Consider the following 21,037-nt stretch of genomic DNA (forward strand, 5'->3'; position numbering starts at 1 on the left):
ATGCAGTGTATATATAGCAGACATTAGACAGGGATAGGTACACTCCTGAGGAAGCCGATCCAATGAACAGGCGTAAGGCGTAGAGCTGTACCACCTACAACGTGACGCTGCTGGGGAAGAGGACTCCTGGGTACTCCATGCATACACCAACGATCCGCTGTTACGCCACGACCGGAAGTGACGACACTGTTCCGCGACCGGAAGCGAAGCAGCACCGCCAGCAAACAGAGGTGGTGACCGGATCGGAGCTCCAGACGGAGACGGTGTGGTGAGAGACGGTGTTTACCTTCATCCAAGCTGCGTCATTTAGCTTTTATAGCTGCAAATGCTGTTTTAACTTTGAGACACTGTACGTGTGCATTTTATAAGTTTTTGATAAAGGGTAATTTTCGACATAGCTGTACTATGTGTGTTCTTCTCCCTCTCTCGCTGAGGTACATCCCGTGAAGTACGGAAGCCAGTGACATACAGCCACTATTGATCTCTATTGCCTGAAAACTACTATTTTCTTGTGAGTAGGAATAACACAGGAGCCAAGCTTTATAGGGATAATCCCAGCACTGTTTATACATCTGCACTTAGAGCTTTTTTATGTTTTTTTCCCTACGCTCCCCCTGGATCGTGTGATACAAGTTCTTCTCTGTGGGGATAAGTGAAAACAACCCCACCAGAGGATTGAAGCAAAGGGAGTAATACATTTAATTTATTTTTCACTTGTGAGTCATTTTATTGCACTTTTAAATCACATTTTGTCACTTGATATATATATAGGGCGTAGCGCCTTATTTACACCTTTTTTGCTGCACTTTATCTCCCTGTGCCTCAGGCACCAAAAACATAGATTGTAAGCTCCACGGGCAGGGACTGTGTCTGCAAAATGTCCCTGTAAAACACTACGTAAAAAACAAGCAGCGCTATACAAGAACATGCTATTATTATTATTATAATCATCAAACAAAGGGTTTTGGAGACAGTCACACTCTATTTCTGAAGAAGATCCAACTGTGATCGTCCCGTTGATTAATGTAATCTGTTTTTTGTTATATTTTTTATGTTTCCTTGATTTTGTTATGTGCTAGTCATGCTATACAGTAGCTAATGTTTTAGTATACAGCACACAAAATATTTTGTTTTTGTACAGACAAATATTGCTGCTTCCTAAATCATAAAACAAATATGTGTGAAATGCATGACTTAGTCTAATCCTTAAAAATTATTATTTTCTCCAGATTTCCAGAGTCCTCTATCTACACCTCCTTGAAGGCCTACGCAAATAAAACCAAAAACAAACAAGCAAAAATATCCTGTGCATAATCCTTGTCCATTTAATCCCAAACCATCCATGTACTGCAATGAACCATCCTCAATGTTCATTGTAGTTGATGTCCTTAGGTGCTTAAAAATCTATTAATTTCCTCTTCTCTTTATTTTTAATCTTCTCATTTTTATTCTACAGAGATAATGTTGGCTTTTTATCTCTCGAGTGTTCACATGTTATGTAATGGTATATGCAAGAGGTAGTTCGTTAGCATCGTGTTAAAGTGAGAGGTATCTTAATCATGGCGGTTGTAAAGCCATACCTTAATTACTATTGTGCTTTAATAAAGGATAATAACATTTTGAAATGATTCTGTATGATTTGGAAACTTAAACCTACCCAACTTGTTTATCTATATTTAGCATGTAAATGAGTACTGTGGACACAAATCTAAAAATCTATGCAGTTAAAACATCAAAGCGTTTTACTCTGAAAATCATTTTTCCTTTTTCTTAATTAGGGTGAATGTTTGTTTGTGGTCACATTTCAAAGACATGGCAAAAATAATAATGAATATGAGCCCTAAGGAGTAGTATTTGGTATTTATACATATACCAAAAGAACCCTTCTACTGGTAAATGTAAATGTTTCCTAAAATCAGCAAATATTAAAAAAAAAAAAAAAAAACTAAAACAATTACAGATGTAGTGTGACTGTTTTTAAAGGTATTCTATATGAATGTAAATTATATTAGGGCAGATCCACAAACCACCACTAGGCTAATTAACGTGACGTTGCCCACAATTATCATTTTTCAACACCTAATGTAGAATTACATTATGTAATTTCATTAGGTAATTAGGTAATGCCAATCCATAATGGTGATTAACGTAACGTTGACCTCGAATTAAACAGTAAAATATCATATTGCTAAATTTGGATGGACGTTATGCTTACTCATATACAAATGAGATGAGTCATTAGCCTAACATTGCATATCTATGAGCTTCCGTTAATGTTAGTACAGGGAAATAACATTACCCTAAATATTGTAGGTCACACCAAAAGTAGCTATTACTCACAGGCAGACCATGATTATCGTAACGTTATTTTTGGGAATAGCCTATAATGACAAAGGCAGATCTAAAGTGGTACCCAAATAATTTGTGTGGGTATGGCACTTAACATTTTCCTTAGAAAACATTACAAGTGTCATAACAATATCTATATTATGGATAATATAGAAGTCTTAAACACAACAGATGCATCTGATAATGTATCGTGAAGTATATGTTATATACTGTAGAATGGTTTTTAGTGATTAAAGTGAATGTACTGTAGGATATGTTTGTCAGATCTAATATTATATGGTATGTATACTTTAATGCATTGACTATGGGTGTTCAATAATATTTCAACATTTTCTAATAATAAATACCAAAAGACAGAAATAGAGTAGAAAACGTTTATTCACACAGTTACATCACTGTCTGAGAACAAGACCTGTAAGTAACATGGTCATTTCGGGCCAAACAAAATAAAATATAATAACTAATTTCTTTCTCTTCTTGCTAGAGGAAAGGCTCACTAGGCCCCCTTGTACGTGCACTTCAACGCCTTAAGGTTGCTGTGCACTCTGGGTCAGGAGGTGGAGTAGGAGATTCTTCTGAGGGAGGAGGTGGAGTGATCCTAATTAGTGTTTCCAGAGAGTCGTTAATTAATGTTGCCAGAGAGTCGTTGGATACATTCAATGTGGGTATTATTGAGGGTGCTCACAAGCTCTCCATGCCTTGCTGCACTGCCCAGGTAAGCCCATTTACCTCATCAATTTGTTGGGCAATGGTATTGGTGATGGGTGAGATGCGTTGATTCATGAGGTGTGTTAACACACTCTGAACTGGAGGAGTGGGACTTGTTCACCAGATGGTGTGTCATCTGATCAAATGCTGACCTCTGCATTCTCATGAGCTCCGGCTAACTCTCAAGGAATCCTGTGCTATCTAGTCCTTACTCTGTCTATACTCTGTCTCTATATAAAAGTGTATATATAAAACTTAAATATAAATAAAGTGCAAATACGTATAAATATTGCATAAATAAATGTAATATGAAAAAATGATATAAAATATGTGCTCAAGGTAAATGAGATCAATGGCAAAGTGAACAAATTAAAAATGTGAATATATATATATATATATATATATATAATTGCTATATTAGCACACTTTACATTTTTTTGCCAACATGCAGTACATTTCCCCTATCTGCTTCATCGGTGTTAGGATTAGGGTTGAGAGCTTCCTTCATGACACAGAGTTACAATATTAATATATTGCTGAGGAGACCACAATACTTAGGTCATTGGCGAACTGTATTAGATTTGCTCCTCTTTCCCAGCACTCTGAACACAGCAGGTCTCCAAGAGAGCCTTCACAAACACTTACGGGGTCTGCAGCTGCTATCCCCTTGTGGAAAGGAGTATCCTTGATTACCACAGCGGGTGCTGTATTACCTTGGACTGTTGGATTGCACCCCCTGTGTGGGACTATCATTTATATCAGTATTGGTTGCCGGATAATCCTGGACTGTCCCTTGTACGCGCCCCCTGTTAGGATACATTTATCCGAGTTGCTCGCTGTTTTTGTGCATTTTTCTATAGGGAGATCTGTACTGGGAAAGGGAAGTACCATCAGACATTTTTGTGTCTCGTGGGAACGGGCCTGAAGAAGGGGTTTGTACCCCAAAACATTGCCGCCCCCCTCTCCCTGTCACTTTTATATTTTTTGTCTCACCCTATCCCATCCCCCCCTTTTTTCCTTCCCCTGTTTTTGTCTCATTATTTTTTGTTTGGATGCGTCGTGGTTTTGTCTTTTTTACTTACATAACATTAGGTTTTGTGGGTTTTTTTTGCTCATTAAACCTTTTTTTGGCATATTCCCTTCTTTTTTGACTCTTCTGTGTGCTGGGAACATTTGATTCTTTTTAGTGAATTTTAAACTTCCCCTTGCCACTACAGACACAGCAATATACAAAATGAAAGCATTTTATGGGACTATATGTAATGGTAACCTTTTGCAAGTAGCTGCAGTCTGTATTGTCATCTGGTGCTAGCCCTCTCCTACCTACTACCTCTCCACAGCAACCACAGGGTTAACCAGGGGCATAATTGATTCCCCACCCCTTGAATACTTAGTGGTATTAACCTCCCCATACCACCTGATAGATCAGACTAATTACAAGTCTTCTCTGTATAAATAGAGCCTGGTCATTTATAATATAATGTTGACAGGCGACATACGTTCAATTAGGAGATAGACTCTAGTGAGACTCCCAAGAGCACACACAGCTCTGTTTTTAATTGTTTTGAAGTTTTTGTTTTTTTTACTCAGTTTCTGTATTTATTAATTAGGACATATTTTACTGTATGTTGATTAAAATTAATTTATTTATCCTTGTTCTGGGGTATTGGAGTGTAGCTACAGAGGGAATCATTTCTTTTTCTCTTTATATTGTACAGTGCATCACATTACATCTATATGTCAGGCATCAGCACACTAAATGGTAAACTCAGGAAAAGCAAGCTACATTACTGTCAGGAATCCGCCCCTGGGTTTGGCTTTAGCCCATCCATCCGGAGCTTTGCAGAATCCAGACAAACTATTCCCTGCTTCTGCAATCACCTGCCTCTTGCCGCCTCCTGTGCAGCTCTGGCCTGATTGGCCTCCTGTGCTATTTAGTTACTACCCTGCACTCAGGAAGTTGCTGGGCATAGACTTTGCAAACCAAGTAACTGTGCTTGTCACAGACTCTCTGTTTGGCCTGCTAGGCCTCCTTGTGCCTTGTATCCTGCTCCTAGTCCCCTGCTTCCCAAGGCCTTCTTGCATAGTAGCCCCGGCGCTACTTTCTAGGTTCCTGGCAGACTTCGCCTTCGCCGCCCTGGAGCGGCTACGCTGGTTTCCCCAGTGTTTCCGGTGGCGTGTTTGCACCCTTCGTTTCTGTGGCCTTCGTCCTTCTCTGTTCCTGTTCCCTCCTTCCTGAAACCCTGCCACGCTGAAGCGGATTCGATGAACTTTTCCTGCCTTCCTGTGCTGAAGCGTTGGATTCCCAGAACTGTGGCTTCTGGTTCCCGCTTCCTCCAAGTGGAGATTGTTCCTGTGCGGAAGTCCCTGTACTGAAGCTTCTTGTTCCCGTGACTCCTGCCTTTGCCCCTGTCGCGCTGCAGCACCTACGCTGAAGTGTTTTGCACTGAAGTTTTCCCGTTGACGAACCTTGCTTGTACCTCGACCCTGCTCCTGTGCCGCCTGCCTTGACGCCAGCCTGGATAACGTTCATGCTGATTTCTCCTACCCTGATCTGGCTATGTCTGACCACGGAATCCGCACTCCGGACCTGACTCCGTGGCTTAAGGTCGGTGCGTATACATCCCCACCTCAGCCCCGCGGTCCGGTACCAGTTTGTGGCAAGCACGTACGTTACAATTACACACCTTTCATTTCGAAGTTCCACTTGGACATCTGAATGAACGTCAAACTTCATCAAGTTTGAATTTCAAATCAATGAAGATATCCATCCTTAATTATCATAATCTGATTAAGTGGCGGTAAGTAAACATCTAAAACCATTTAACCCAGGTGCCACCGGTCTTCGGATCTCGATCACATGATTACTTGGGGTAGAGAGATCTCATGGTCGCATGCTGTCCCCCATGATGTGAATGGAACTGTAGGCAGCTCCACTTCTGCTTTAATAATCTTCACTGAACCAGTGGAGAGATGAGCATGATCTCCACCTAGAAAATTAGCATTTATAGCATGACGCACTCTGTGTATCATAGGTCCCCTACAGTGCCGATCCCAATAATATTTTAGGTAAGTCAGAGGGAGAGAGTAGAATTTTCACCTCAGAAGCTTCTCTTATTTTTTAGTTTACCTGTACCTGAACTGGTGGGTCCCCCAGAGTTGATCCGTAATGATTTTAACACAAAATTAAAAAATAGCCACGGACTACAAACATGGCTGTGTAGGTCACCAATATAAAGTCACAATGTTATCTCCCAATAAGGGTTGCAGTTTCTCTTATGGCTATGAACCCTGACCTTGAAGCCTTGTTGGATCTTTTTGGTTTGCCCAGTGCTTCCTGCTAAGGAATTTGCCAGTCCCCCGGGCATCAGGGGACAACCAATCACTTCCAGGAGACCTGCCGATTCAGGTAGGATTTGAAAAGAAAAATTGTAGACAGGAGTCTTCTTTAAAGGGGCATACTGCTTATGATGAAAGGAAACAAAGGTCATGGCATGTTAACTAGGTGAAATGTGCAGTACCTGACTGACAACTTTTTTAATTGGACAAGAAATGTATTAGGAAATAATATAAGTAGCTGATATATAGTACTTGAATCCAGTGTCCCTGACAATAAGCGATACATATACATTTTTCATAAAATAGAAATAAACAGTTACTGTACTTTAAGGGTGATTAAAGAAACCAATTACATTGATTAGTTTAAAAAATATATTTTTGCTTCACTAACTTGAACTTTGCCATTAAACAGCGTTTTACAGATCACCCACCCTCAATGGCTCTTTAGAATATCTAAAAATATATACAGTATATCATAGAAATATATTTGATTCATTGTTTTTATTTAACACAAGAAAGGAAAAGTACCCCCTAAGAGGTTTGTGTGTACCCCGCACTACACCTAAGGGAGTGTAATTTTTATTCCGTAATAGCAAAACCTCACTACATCTGATGGAAGGGTGGTGCTGACTGGGAGTAATGATAATATGAACAAAAGTAGAAAGATCTCCCAAGTGTGTCGCACTGGAGAAAACACCCTTAACGAATTAAAATATAACTTTTATTAACATATCAAATAAAATGTAGATATAGTGAGGAAAACAATGGACCAAATGATTAAAATAAAATAACAATGAAAGGAGATGTCAGTGTGCTGAATCTGAACGCTGTTATGGAAATGAACGTAGCTATCAAATCTATAGTGTGAACCACAGTTATACAATTGAATTAACTGTGGTGTTCCTCCAGTGCGACACCTTTCTACTTTTGTTCATATTGTTTTATTTTACACAAACACTTATACATTCCATGTCTTGCTATAGTAATTACTCAATATCTCCTCCATAGTAATCTATATGTTTTCTATTTTATGGACAGATTTTGCAAAAGGTTTTTTTTTTCCCCTTGAAATATTTATGAGCACAATTGCAGTAAGTATTCTGCAAACAAGTTGCTCGAAGGTGTGATGTGACAGAACATATGGTTACAACCAAAGATTTGTGCATACTTTTGGATGTCTATTGGCACTATCTCGCTGCTCAAATGAGGTGACTTCTATGCAGTATGTGAAAATACTGATGGAGATATAATGAAATGTAACAGAGCGGCCATCTTCAGTTTCATGATGTCATGGCTTGTTTGCCAGGTTTCTCACTACTCCGGCACTTCCACATTGCGTGATCGCTCCTCGAGCGATCACATGACGTGACTGGCACCCTGATGCCGGAAACTGAAGAGGGTTCCACTTATCTTTGGATCCGGCTGGTGGTCTGCAGGTTAAACACTAATTTATATCTATTTGGTAACTCACCCTCTAATAGTTTAGGGAGATAATCACCAGCATCATTTTATAATGCATCATGTTTATATTAATGGCAATAAATAAACTTGTATCCTCAGATCATATCTTAAATGTTATGCTTAGCATTTATTGTACATGATAAGAAATACAGTATTTAAGAACATTAAATATGGAACATTGGAATTTAAATATGTACCGTTTCATAATGCTTTCTAAAAAAAACTATTTTCTCATTACAGTTGACTTTGACCATTTTCAAATATTACGAGCCATCGGAAAGGGGAGTTTTGGAAAGGTAAGCACAATTTATTTTTATAGCATAAGCTTTTTCATTACAAGGATAGAGTGGTAATTAAAAGTCCTGAACATTTGTCCTTCCTGAGATCTTAAGTGTTATAGCTTTATGTTCGCCAAAATGTACAGTATTACTGCACGGTGATACATTTAGATTTTTTCACCCAATTCCATCAGAATGATGTATACATGTGTGTAGTGCATTAAACTTAATATGCCAGAGAGTGATGCATATCTACAGAGAATAATGTTATCACACAAAATGAGTAAAATGTATATAGAGAGTGAAGTTATCTAAAATAAACCAGTGAGAGTGCTGAGAGCCATTTCCCCAAAGGCCGGGGCAGTAGGGAACACACTGCAGTGTTTTGTGAGAAAGCAACGTTGTAAGTTTTGTGCTTTATCCATAGTTCTTTTAAATTGTGGTTAATGTTGTCTGTGGGTGAGTGTGGGTCACCTGAGAAAAATTTGGTAATGGGAGAAATTTACGGTTACATTTTCCCATACTTTTTCCTTTCATAACTCAAAAAGGTAAATTAATAGTGCGCACTGGGGCTTTGGTTGTAAAGAAGTCTGTGTGAAAGTTTCTCATTGTTAAGATCCCCTTGGGCTGCAGAGAGAGCACTTAAGTATTGGCTCTATTTTAAAAGGCAGGTGCAATTGCATCTGCCTAAGGACAAAGAGTTTGTTCAGGGATCCTTTTGGGGTTCTCTTTTAGGGGTACTGTATAGAATATTTTACAGCACAGAGGGAATGAAGTGGCTCTTGTGCAATGAGCTGGATCATGCTCACATGCCACCTGGGTCTGTAAAAGCATCTGCCCCACCTCTAAACCCATTGCTGTCCCCAGTGATGTAACATTTGGGAGCAGCGCCCTGGCTATCCCTCCACTGCCACTCACCAGTGGCAGCTACATTTTCTCAGGAACTGCTATCTGTGGATGGAGATGCCATGGAATTAACCCTCATTCCAGAAACCGGGGGTGGTGATGAAGGGGGGATGAAGAAGTTAGGAAGGTGGATATGGGGATCATGTGGTCCCTCATATTAATACCTTGGAGGGTTCCACTGATGAGATCCCTCTCCAAGATATCACTGACCAACTGTCGTGCGATATTCAGGCTTCATAAGCAGAAGTGGAGGAGGTCATTACGGCATGTTTTGCTTCTGTAGCTCCCAGGGATGCCACACTCACTGCTTCCTTGCCTCCAGCCACTCCCTCTGGTCCCACTATAGAGGGTTTAATTGACCCCTTTTCATAAACACCAAGAGGAGGTTCATTATACTAAAGCAGAGGAGGATAACCCCCACAGAGGAGGGTGGGGAATATAAACTTCTCTGCCAGGAGGAAGCCGTGGATGAAGTTACATCATAGTCAGTTATCCCCACGAGGGAACTTACTTATTTCCTGGAGCAAAAGACCTCTGAGGCTGGTACAAGCAGAACTGATGATACAAAAATAGTGACTTTGCACATCACTATTCTCGATAACAATGGCTTTTAGGATGGTCTATGTAGGTTCCTATCAGCAATAGAGAGGGTACTCTGTGAGTTGCCTGATGGAAAGCTATATCACTCCAGAGGCAAAAGATTGCGGCACCTGGAGTGGCAATGCAGGGTCTTCTTCAGACACCTCACCTTGACATCATGTGGGGTGGTAACCATGCTCTGTGAGACCATTCAGCCAGAATGCTTGTGAGGGCTATTATCCCATGCCATCTACTCCACCTCCAGGTAGGGCATCAGGACTACACGTTTAACTTGTTGAACGTGTATGCTCCCGCGACAGGGCCTGAGAGGTTTTTTGTCAGACTGTTGACCAATCGTGAGACAATCAATGCAGATGAGTGTTTTATGCTTGAGGGTGATTTCAAGTGAACCCTCACGGCTCTGAATCAAATCAGACCCCCTCTCTGCATTGTCCTTATGCGAGCTCAATGCCCGCCTCTCAGTCAACATCTGCCGAGAGCAACATCCAGGGGCATCAGACATATTCATGTATGTAGGGTGGGGCGTGGTCTGGTGTCCCACTCTGAGATCGACAGGCTATATCTATTGAGCCACTTCATGTTGGGAGTTCGGTCAAGTCCCATTTGGTTGTCCCCATTCATGGGCCACAATTGTGCATCTGTAAATCTGGCACTCATGCAAGGATGGATTGCAGGCAAATATTGGCCGATGCGATTTCTTCAATAGCCACCGTCCTCCTATGGCGCGGTGCAATAATGTTGCGTGGTCATGGTGATGGGTCACCATGTGACATAACATTGTCATGGCAACATGTCACCATGTGATGTGACGGCATCATCTGATGTTGAGTCACCATGACAATGCGACGCTGCAGGAGGAAATGCTGCTGTGGAAAAGGTAAGAGACACTTACAGAGGCCCTGCACTCTTACCTCCGGCAATCAGTTTAATTGTTGTGGGAAAGAGCATAGGGCCTCTTTAATCAAGACCCCTTACATTCTCCCCTCTCTCTCTATCTCCCTGTCACACAGACACACACAGGCATATACAGCCCAACAATCTTACCTGGGGGTGAGGAGGTATTCTCAATGCTGCTCAGGTCCTGTGCTAGACTAGGGACTCTGAATCTCCCTTCTCCAGCTCCCTTTTCCGATAGTGCTGAAGTTGGACCCAAATTCCAGCACCGACAGGAGGAGAGAGAGGAATGAAGATAGTGACTGCCGGGCTCCTGCATTTGGAGCTGGAGAGCCACCAACCACAAGTCGCCGCTGCCGTGGAGCCGCAGCACTGCCCCACAGCACTGCCCACAGGAAAGAACCCAATAGGACAATCTGCCCCTGCACTAATGCCATCAGTACCCTCGGTCACTTATTGGCATTTCAACAATTCGTTGTTGGAGGACCAGGGCTATGTGATGTCATTCCAGGAGTTCTAGATGACCTGGAGGGGTTTCAAGAGTGAATTTGCCATGTTGAGTCAGTGGTTGGACATGGGCAAGGTGCACTTGCGCCTTTTCTGTCAGGAGAATGACAAGTGTATGACACAACTTCCATGATCAGCCAGATGGGCCCTTCATCTGCCTGGCCCACGCAGAACTCTTTGCAGTACAGGTGGGCCCCTTTCCTGCTCAACAGTAAGGCTGCAGGCGCAACCACTAACCCTGCTGTACAGACTGCCGACACCTTCCCTCCCTCTGCTGGAAAAGCCACCAGAACCCCCACCACTCAACAACCTGGGGCACAGATAAAGACTCTAGTCTTGGACCCCAGGAAAGATGTGGCCCATTTTAAAAAGATACTTATTGAACTTCTATTTGGTGATGCAATCTTGTATAATATTTCTTGTCTCTCTCTCAACATATTGCAGTCGGGAAACTCAGCAATTTCTCTCCTCTCAGAGGCATATACTCAATGTGCTATCAATCTCACGAGCTGGTTGATTAGAGGTTTACATCTCTGAGTTTGACAAGCTTTATTCGTACTCAATAAAGAGAAAATTCCAGTTATTTCTTATTATGTACTACTCTGAAAATATAAGCTTGTAAATTCAAAGACCTTTGACCACTTTGAAAAAGAATGCAGTGTCGTGCACTTGAAGTAATAGGAATTTGGTCCACGAAGTTTAATATTTGTTATGAAATTAACACAACATATCCCACTGCAGTAAATCAAATCACACAGGTTCTGAGGGATTTGATGGCAACGTTGACACACTCGATCATAATATAAATCAACATATACTGTATGAGAGAGAACAATGAAACATGCTACAACTGTGCTAGGTCCATTTTGGCGCAGAAAAAGTGTGTTGTGATGCACTGCACGCTTTGCAGAGCACAGTTATGTCAAATGTAAGCAACCGTTTCTTACTTCTGCTGCAGATTATTAGAAGCCAGAAAGTTATGCCACCCTAAAGTTACAGATTTGTAGATGCTGACTGAAGGGAAAAAAAAGTCATGCCCCTTGTTGATACAGATGTAGCAGCGCTCCATACCGACATGCATTGTGTTAACGGTGGCACAATTGTTAATGCTAGATTTAAGACAGTTTCATTGAAACAAATAGTAACTAAAGCAACATATTAATGCACGCGATATTATTGGTGAACTTCTAACGCGTTAATGGATGTAATAGCTCCTGCTACATCTGCACATCTAATTGTACTCTGTGCATCATGTAACTCTTCCCTCATTTCTACTTTTGACCAAATCCCAACCTGATGCGCACGGAGGGTAAAGATCTTGATATTGATATAAGCAACACTTCAAAATTGCCTTCCATCATCTCTAGTACGTTGAATATTTGGAATAGCGCTTTGATATTTGCTGCAAAACTAGATCCAGATTTATCAATGCAGAAAAAAAACTTTGTTGCTTCCTATACGATTTTTTTCCTGTGATATATATAATGCTACTTGATGCCCCAGTTTTTCACCCAGGAGACTTTAATCACAACTGCTACTGTATGATTCCTCAACAAACTGGGCTGCTACTTGTCATAAATAGCTGTTTTCCAATTTATAGACGATGTCACTCATATAATAATTAGCTATACTTTGAAGAGCTTATTTCATTATAATAACTAATTACTATGTTTATTATAAATCTATGTTGCCTTCTCTCATTGTTGCAGCTATACAAATGTTCATAATAAATATATTTTGTTAATTAGGTGTGTATTGTGCAAAAGAGAGATTCCAAGAAAATGTATGCAATGAAGTATATGAACAAACAGAAGTGCATTGAAAGGGACGAAGTACGGAATGTCTTTAGAGAACTACAAATCATGCAGTGCCTTGAACATCCCTTTTTGGTAAATCTATGGTAGGTTATAACTTCGGTTATGTCTAATTATGCCTCTATTATCTCTGAGCTGTTATTCTGTTTGTGTGCATTGTGAATAACTGACTCATCTCTGCTAATGAAGCTGTCTGAAATGGGAAATATAATGAAGCTGGCCAAAAAAACAACCTTTTCTAGAAAATGTAACAATCGAATTGGCTTCCTTATAAAATCTAACCATGCTAAAAGGAAAGGCTGCTGATTGCCTAGGTGGCAATCAGGTAATGAGATGCCAGAGTGTGACGTCAGAGACACTGCAGATAGCAAGTCGGGTTAGTAGCAGGGTGTCTGATGCCACACTCCGGCGTCTCATCACTTGATTGCCACATAGGCATGAAAACTACAGGCTCTGCAACTTTGCATCCGCTACAGAAAGTAACTTTAGAGTTTGTATGTTCATTTATGTAGAAAGCAGTTTTACTATTCTTTAGTACACTGGACATCTATTCGTTGCTGAGCTAGTATAGTAGAGGTACCAGCCTTTGGCTTCCTATTAAGTTACACTTCTACTGTATATGATTAGGGTCTGCATTATATATATATATATATATCAGTACTTTTTGATACACTGTAGTTATGATATGGTAACATCCTACCAGCTATAGCCATAGTACTGTTGAAGTTACATTTACTAGAAAGAAAGCCTTCAGAGAAACTATACAGAAGCTGTAAACTGAGTCATCTTACCATCTAAAGTCTCATTATCTTGGCAGTTTTACAGTAGGCTACTAATATGACATCAAACAGATAGGTCATTGGTATCTCTTTCTATACTTATATTTGCCATTTAGCAACCTTGAGATCTCATGATATCTCTAACTAAGATGTATTCTGACCTCTTGAGACTCTAGCTCAGTATGACTGCTACTGTGTCTGTTTCACGTAACAGGCACTCTATCAACATCAGGAACCACAACTATGTTATATACTATTAAGTTATATTTATAACACACTTGATATATATTGTGCTTCCTTGCACATTTTATATACTGCATCTTTTATAAATACTGAGCCAGATCCCTAACTCTGTGCGATCAATATTCTATTTGGTATATATATATATCACCTTTATTGCTCCATCCAGTTACAAATCACTTACTCTGTTAATATGAGCATATTTTATACTTATTACATGTATTAAAAGCAATTTTGTTAACTCCATGATCTAGTCAGTTATTATTAAGATTGTGTGTGCACCTCTACATGGATTTCTCTGTCCCTTTCTTTTTGTGACTATCTGTCTATTCTGATTTGTAATCCTAGGTAGCACCTTTTCTATTATTTGATACTAGTTAATAATTATAGTAGAGCAAGGTTCCTTCTCTTTTTTTTTGCTTACAATTCCTTTGGGGCCTTAGTTATGATTTGTTATATAAACCAATATTTTATGAATGTCAGGCACTCAGAGGCCTTGTTTAAAAATATATATTTATTTAAATATCAACCATTATTTGGACCTTTATTGCGATCCCAATAGTTGTCCAAAATGTCGATACTTAAATTAGGGATGAACAAATCCAGATTTCCAAAATCCCCTTGAACTTCCCAAATTTATTGCAAAAAAGGCAAAATCATGCAAGCAGCTTCTTATTGGCCCATATAATTCGGAGCAATATAAACCTCCACGAAGTTCCGGTGGCAGCACTTTCTTGGAAAACAGGGGTCTCCGGAGCTGAAATTAATGCATTTCAGCATTGGAGACCCCCTACATCCTATACATGTTAAATAAAAAAGGGGGGCCCAGTGGAAAGTGATGCTTTAAAAAGCATGCAAGCTATCAGGACTACCAAGGTCTCTTCTACAGGCAGATTTTTGCAAATTAAAATGAACTAACATGTGATATTAATACATCGCTCACATCTCGAGATGGGCACATTTTTGGGGGTGGATTTGTATCCGCTGCAGAATGGCCGGTAGGTACCTTTTTGGTCCGTGAATTTCAGGGGATCAGTCTCAAAAAGGGTGATTTGCTTTTTGTGGATTTTCTTTTAACCGACAGTCCATCGGCAGATTCCGCAATCCGCTGATCGTTTTGAAGAATCCAATCCGCAGATTCAGCAATTCGCACACAGATTGCTGAATCTGCGGATTGGATTATTAAAATCTGTCAGCAGATTGTGGAATCCGCAGATGGATTTTCGGTTAAATAAAAATCCGCAAAAGACGAAACACCATTTTGGAGACTAATCCGCGGCTAAAATTATCCAATGGCGGTTTCGGATTAATCCACGCAGATTGAAATTATAACAATCCTTCGGCGGATTTTACACAGTGGAATGGATTTGGAATGGCAAATTCAGAAGAATACGGGAAACGGATTTGGACTGGTTGGCCCGACTCTACTCATATCATTGTAAGGCTGCGCGTATAGTGCCGGCGACGCTGACGCCATGCTGCCGTCGCTGGAAAAATCAAATTGAAATTACTTCCAGCGATCGCGACCAAGCCGTCGTGCAGTTGTGCCGCGCTTACTATAAACGCACGTGACAGCGTCAATGCATTTGTTTTGACGCGATGTCACGTCGCTGTCGCCGGCACTGTAAGTGCAGCCTAAGTCTGGACATAAAGATATAAATTAGTGAACAAAATGTGACATAGCAATGCAAAAAAAGGAAATGTAAATGGGTTAATAATGAGACTGGAGCTGTGAGGTATCTAGTACAATAATGCAAAGGAATAGAAATGTGGAGGGATAAGGAATTAGATTCAAGATGTAAGGTGCCTATGAGGGCAGAGAGACAGTGCATATGTAGCACATTTGTATTCATGTGAAGATACAATGCATTTATATACTGTAGCATAATGAGACACATCCTCTACCCCAATTTAGCCATACATTTACTGTGATATATGAATCTGCATGTGTCTATATTCCTATATTTTTAGTACTCTGTTCTGAAATTTCCCTTGATAACTATTACTTTTATGTCTTTTACATTATGATTAGGATGTTGTCCCACAGATCTGTTTCATTTTTTCTGATTGATGATGATGATGATGCGATGCATGTTCATTTTATTTCTTATTGTTTGTCCTGTTTCATCTACAGTTTATAAAAGCCAGCATTAGACAATTGTGTACATGTTAGGAGGCATATAACGTTGGATAGGCACAGTTGCAGGAGTTGTACAAACAGGAGTTGTTGCTGCTGGGGATTGTAGTTCCCCTGCAGAGCTTCTCTGTAATGGCTGCCGCTATTAAGATGCACTGCGCAGTTGTTACTAACCTCCATATGGCCGCCGAAGTTCCCCGCTGCTCTGTGCATGCGCGAGCACCATACTGCGCATGCGCGAGGTTAATATGGTGGCGCCCTGTGTATTCGGACCGCTGCGGAGACTCCGGCACACCAGGGCGCTCCCTACACTTGCTGATCATCCTCTCTACCTCTCCGCCAGTTTCGCCTGCACTCCCGCGGCACACGGCGCCTCCCTGCTCGTGCCACGGGCCAACAGGTAAGGGGGAAGCGAAGGGGACCAAGGGGGATATATATATATACTAAATTACGTAAGCAAAGGAAAGCAAGGAGGGACAAAGAAGATTATCAGAACAATTGTTATAGAACATGGAAACAGAATAAAAAAGATATAACAATAGATCCCAAAGATTTAAAACCGACTAACAGTCAAATAGGTCATCAAAATGTAAGTAATAGTCACTATCATGCACCTAAACCTAATTCCTACTATAAAAAGGACAATTACTATAAGGGAGACAATAGAGGCAGACACTGGCAAGATAGAGATAGACGAGGTTCAGGGGAATATAGATATAGGAAACAAAGTTGGAAAGGGAATTATAATAAAAAACAGGCTCCCCAGAATAGTAGTTATAGAGAAAAAGATATAGAGGATGTATTTAGAGAGGTTGAGAATCCCTCAACATCAGCAGAATCGAGGTCTTTTTTAGAGAAAAGACAGGAGAAGGACAAACCAGGAGGGGGGGGGGGGGAATTACCAACACAGACGAATCACAAACCCCCAACACCCCGCAAAAGAAAGATAGAAAGCCCACTAAGCGAGGAACTAGAGGAGGGGTTAAAGCCACCAAAAAAACTAGCACTTCAGATATAGACAATTTAGGGATTTTTAATCTAAGTAATGTAGTATTGACCTCTGAACAGACCCGTGTATTAAGTAAAGGTATGGCTTTTGCTCCTAGCAGTAGAATTAATACCTTTAATACATATATCGACATTAGTAAGTTTGCCAGGAATCTAACTCTAAAAAAGTACTTCATGAAGCAAAATGTTACCCAAGAGGTGACAAATGAAGGTGTCACAACATGTGAAAGATTTAAACATACAACATGTAAAAAGAAATCATTGTTCTACCCAAGTTACCTAAGGGGAGGACATATTGACACCTTCAGTAAATTAGTTCAGGAGGATGTAGAGAAGTTGGAAAATAAGAAAAATAAAGGGCCCAAAAAGAATATGACGAAAAAGGAATTAGATGCAGTCCAAGAATTAATGGGGAGGGACGACATTGTGATAAAGTCAGCGGACAAAGGTGGAGGGGTGGTGATCCTTAATAGACACGATTATGATTTGGAGTCATTTAGATTATTGGAAGACTCTGTAACATACAAACCATTACAAAGTAACCCTACAGAGAAATTCCAAATGGAATTATTGGAGTTGCTGAATAGGGGCCTCAAAGATGGCATACTAAATAAAGCCGAGTGGGAATATCTATATAATGAATCACCAAGAATCCCCATTTTTTATTATTTGCCAAAACTCCATAAGGATCCCACCCACCTACCTGGTCGTCCTATTGTGTCCGGAATCAAAGCGCTTACTTCAAATCTTTCAGGTTATATAGACCAGTTCCTGAAAGAACCAGTTGGTAAACTTAGATCTTACCTAAAGGACACAATTCAGGTACTTAATATCCTGAAGGATATTGAATGGAAAGACAGCTACATACTTGTTACATGCGATGTGTGTTCTCTCTATACCGTGATAGATCACACACAGGGGTGTGCAGCTGTCCAAGAGAATCTGACTAAGGATAATAACTTAGAATCAGACCAAATAGAATTCATTGTTGACTGTATTAGACATATTCTGGGCCATAATTATTTTTGGTACAACGACAAATTCTTCTTGCAAGTGAGGGGTACTGCTATGGGTACCAGGTTTGCCCCAAACTACGCGAATATTTTTATGAGTAAGTGTGAAGACGAATCCATCTGGTCCGACCACGAATTTGGGGCAAACCTGGTATCGTGGTATCGCTATATAGATGATATCCTCCTGATTTGGGAGGGAAGTGTAGAGAAGTTAGAAATATTCCTGGCAGGATTAAACAATAATCCATACAATTTGAAGTTTACCACGAAACACAGTAGGAACCAGATTGAGTTTTTAGATTTGCTCATATACATTGAGGAGGGCCATATTGAGACCAAAACTTTTATTAAAAGTGTGGACACAAACAATTTTTTGTTGGGAGATAGCGGACACTCTGAAAAATGGATAAACAACATCCCACTGGGACAGATGCAAAGAATTAAACGCTACTGTACCCAGAAACATGTTTTTGACGAACAAGCCAAAGATCTGATGGCAAAATTTACAAACAGAAATTATGATAAAGAAATAGTTGAGGATGCGTACAGAAAGGTATCCTTAATGGATAGGGCAGAGCTAATCAAATATAAAACCAGGGATACTAGAAGGGGAGAGGAGGGTAAAATTTCAGTCCCCTTTGTAACCAAGTATAGTAATGCAGCTAGAGATATCAGGAAAATTATCCATAAACATTGGGGTATCTTACATAAGGACCCAATGTTACAACAAATATTGCCATCAAGACCTGAAATAATCTTTACAAAGGCAACAAATCTAAAACAAAGATTAGCGCCTAGCTGTTTGAAAAAAGACAATCAAAGACCGGTTACGATTACAACAGGGTTCTTTATGTGTCAAACATGTAAAGGTTGTAAACTACATCCTAACTCCCAAAAAAGCTTCAAAACAATAAAATCAGAAGCTTCACAAATCAATTATGTAATAAAAGACATGATTGATTGTAACACAAGCAACGTGGTTTATTTGTTGCAATGCCCTTGCAATAAACAATATATTGGGAGGACAACAAGGAAACTCAAAATACGCATTGCAGAACATGTAAGAAATATTGAGAAAGGCCTACTTCAGCATAGTGTATCCAAGCACTTTAAAGAGTTTCATGGCCAAGATCCAAGAGGCCTAAAATTTGTGGGCATTGAGAAAGTTAGACCTAGTTGGAGAGGAGGGAATCCGATAACAAAAATATCCAGACAGGAGACTTATTGGATTTATGCCCTCAAAACATTAGCCCCACTTGGTCTCAACATCGATATAGATCTGGGTTCTTTTTTAAGGGATTAAGTTCCATCCATGATTTGTATGGTCCACAAATAGTTACATCATCTGCGTGAACATGAGAATGAGGAACGCGATGAGTATTGCAGGATCTCTTTATGAGTACATCATCATGTAAGTTAAGAATGTACGCTATATGATTTGGCTATTTCCATAACATTTTTTCTGCATTAGCGTATGAGAGAACGGGTAGTTTGCAACTAACTGTCTATATTTGATTAACCATTTTCTATTTTCCTTTCTGTACAATTGTAATAAAATGTCCCGTACTATTATTGGGCATGTATATCATAAGAAACATGCAGTGCCACTAGGAAGTGTTAATCTAAACACATATAATTGTTAAAATATATATGTAGCAACAATTTCTCTGGTCTGCACCAATCCGCTGTGCGTCGACCCAACATAACGTGCAATAAGGATTTGTATATATGTAATATGGTCTACTGGTGGGAATATGAGATGTATTTCCCAACAATAATAATAAAGGGTTAATATCATGGATAAGATCCTACTACACATTACCATAATCGGTCTAGAGTCAGTGGAGTCTATAGCTCCACGTCTGTAATGGGTTAATAGTGGCATATACCCCGCATTTTAAAGATTAGTATATAACCTACCCCCAAACCATTAACCGGCTATGTAACATGTAGCCGTGACAGAATTCTGCAACACGAAGGTTAGAAATAGTATATTCCCCCACTTTACAACAAATCTATACACACTATTGATTAGTCAACAAATCCTTTATGGAATGATGTCTAAGCAACTATTAGATAGAGGTATAAATGTTTAGAACTCATATAATGTGTCTGTAGATTAAGCATAATTATACAATGTAATATGTATTTTTTGTCTATTTTGTTTAGGTTAATCAATATACCAATTATGTATTAAATTAGAGGGTGACTATATATTTAAATTTGCTCTTGCTTATACTTGGTTATTCATCATTTAATCATCAAAGGCTACACAGTATGGTAGTAGTATAAATGGTACCTAAAAGTAATCAATTGTTTAGCTATGCATTATATATTTTAAAACCACAGAGCCAATGTATTATGGAAAAAAATCTTTAATTAATTGATTTTATTAATTAACCAATTGCATAATGGAGGAGGGTATATAACCCTAGATGAGGGACAGAGAGCAGAATCAGCCCCTGACGAAGCCTAACGGAGAAACGCGTAGGGCATGGTTTACAGACAGTGAACACAGTGTATTCAGCAGGAGTAGCAGCAGACAGCAGCCAAGAGGTGCCGGTGGCCGTTTGTCCCATTATTTGCCTGCAGGAAGACTAGCAGCGCAGAGGATTGAGGCCCCGCTCCCACAGCCCACCGGACGAACTCTCGCGAGAGGGAGTGACGTCACCGCGTCGTCACGTGGCAAGGAGCGTCCCCAGGAGACGTGGGTGACCGGAGGAAGATTGAGAACTCTTCGTGGGAAAACAGAAAGAACTCTCTATATATGATACCGGACAGCACCTACCTTTAAGTACCGTGAGTACTATATGCACATTAGGTGCAGTGAGTTAGACCTATGTAGGTTGATAACCACTGAAAGAGACAGCTCACACAAGGAGACTGTGTGGAACAGTAGAGACACTAAGTGTGTGTGTTATTTACAACCTGGACTCATTTCTCTATTGGTTACAAATCTACAGACTAAAGACTGTTGAAGAAATCTGCATAGTGTTACTACCCT

The 21,037-nt window shown here is 40.1% G+C and overlaps 1 protein-coding gene across 1 annotated transcript in view; it reads left to right on the forward strand.

The window, feature by feature from the left end:
* STK32B (serine/threonine kinase 32B) overlaps positions 1-21,037 on the forward strand; it is a 254,262-nt gene that overhangs the window by 42,981 nt on the left and 190,244 nt on the right. The window contains exons 2-3 of the mRNA XM_075569517.1: positions 8,098-8,153; positions 12,791-12,942. Of these exons, the coding sequence (XP_075425632.1) occupies positions 8,098-8,153; positions 12,791-12,942 (208 nt within the window). The remainder of the gene's footprint in view (positions 1-8,097; positions 8,154-12,790; positions 12,943-21,037) is intronic.

This window comes from Ascaphus truei, chromosome 1 (genome assembly GCF_040206685.1).
Source record: "Ascaphus truei isolate aAscTru1 chromosome 1, aAscTru1.hap1, whole genome shotgun sequence".
Classification (NCBI taxonomy): Eukaryota; Metazoa; Chordata; class Amphibia; order Anura; family Ascaphidae; genus Ascaphus; species Ascaphus truei.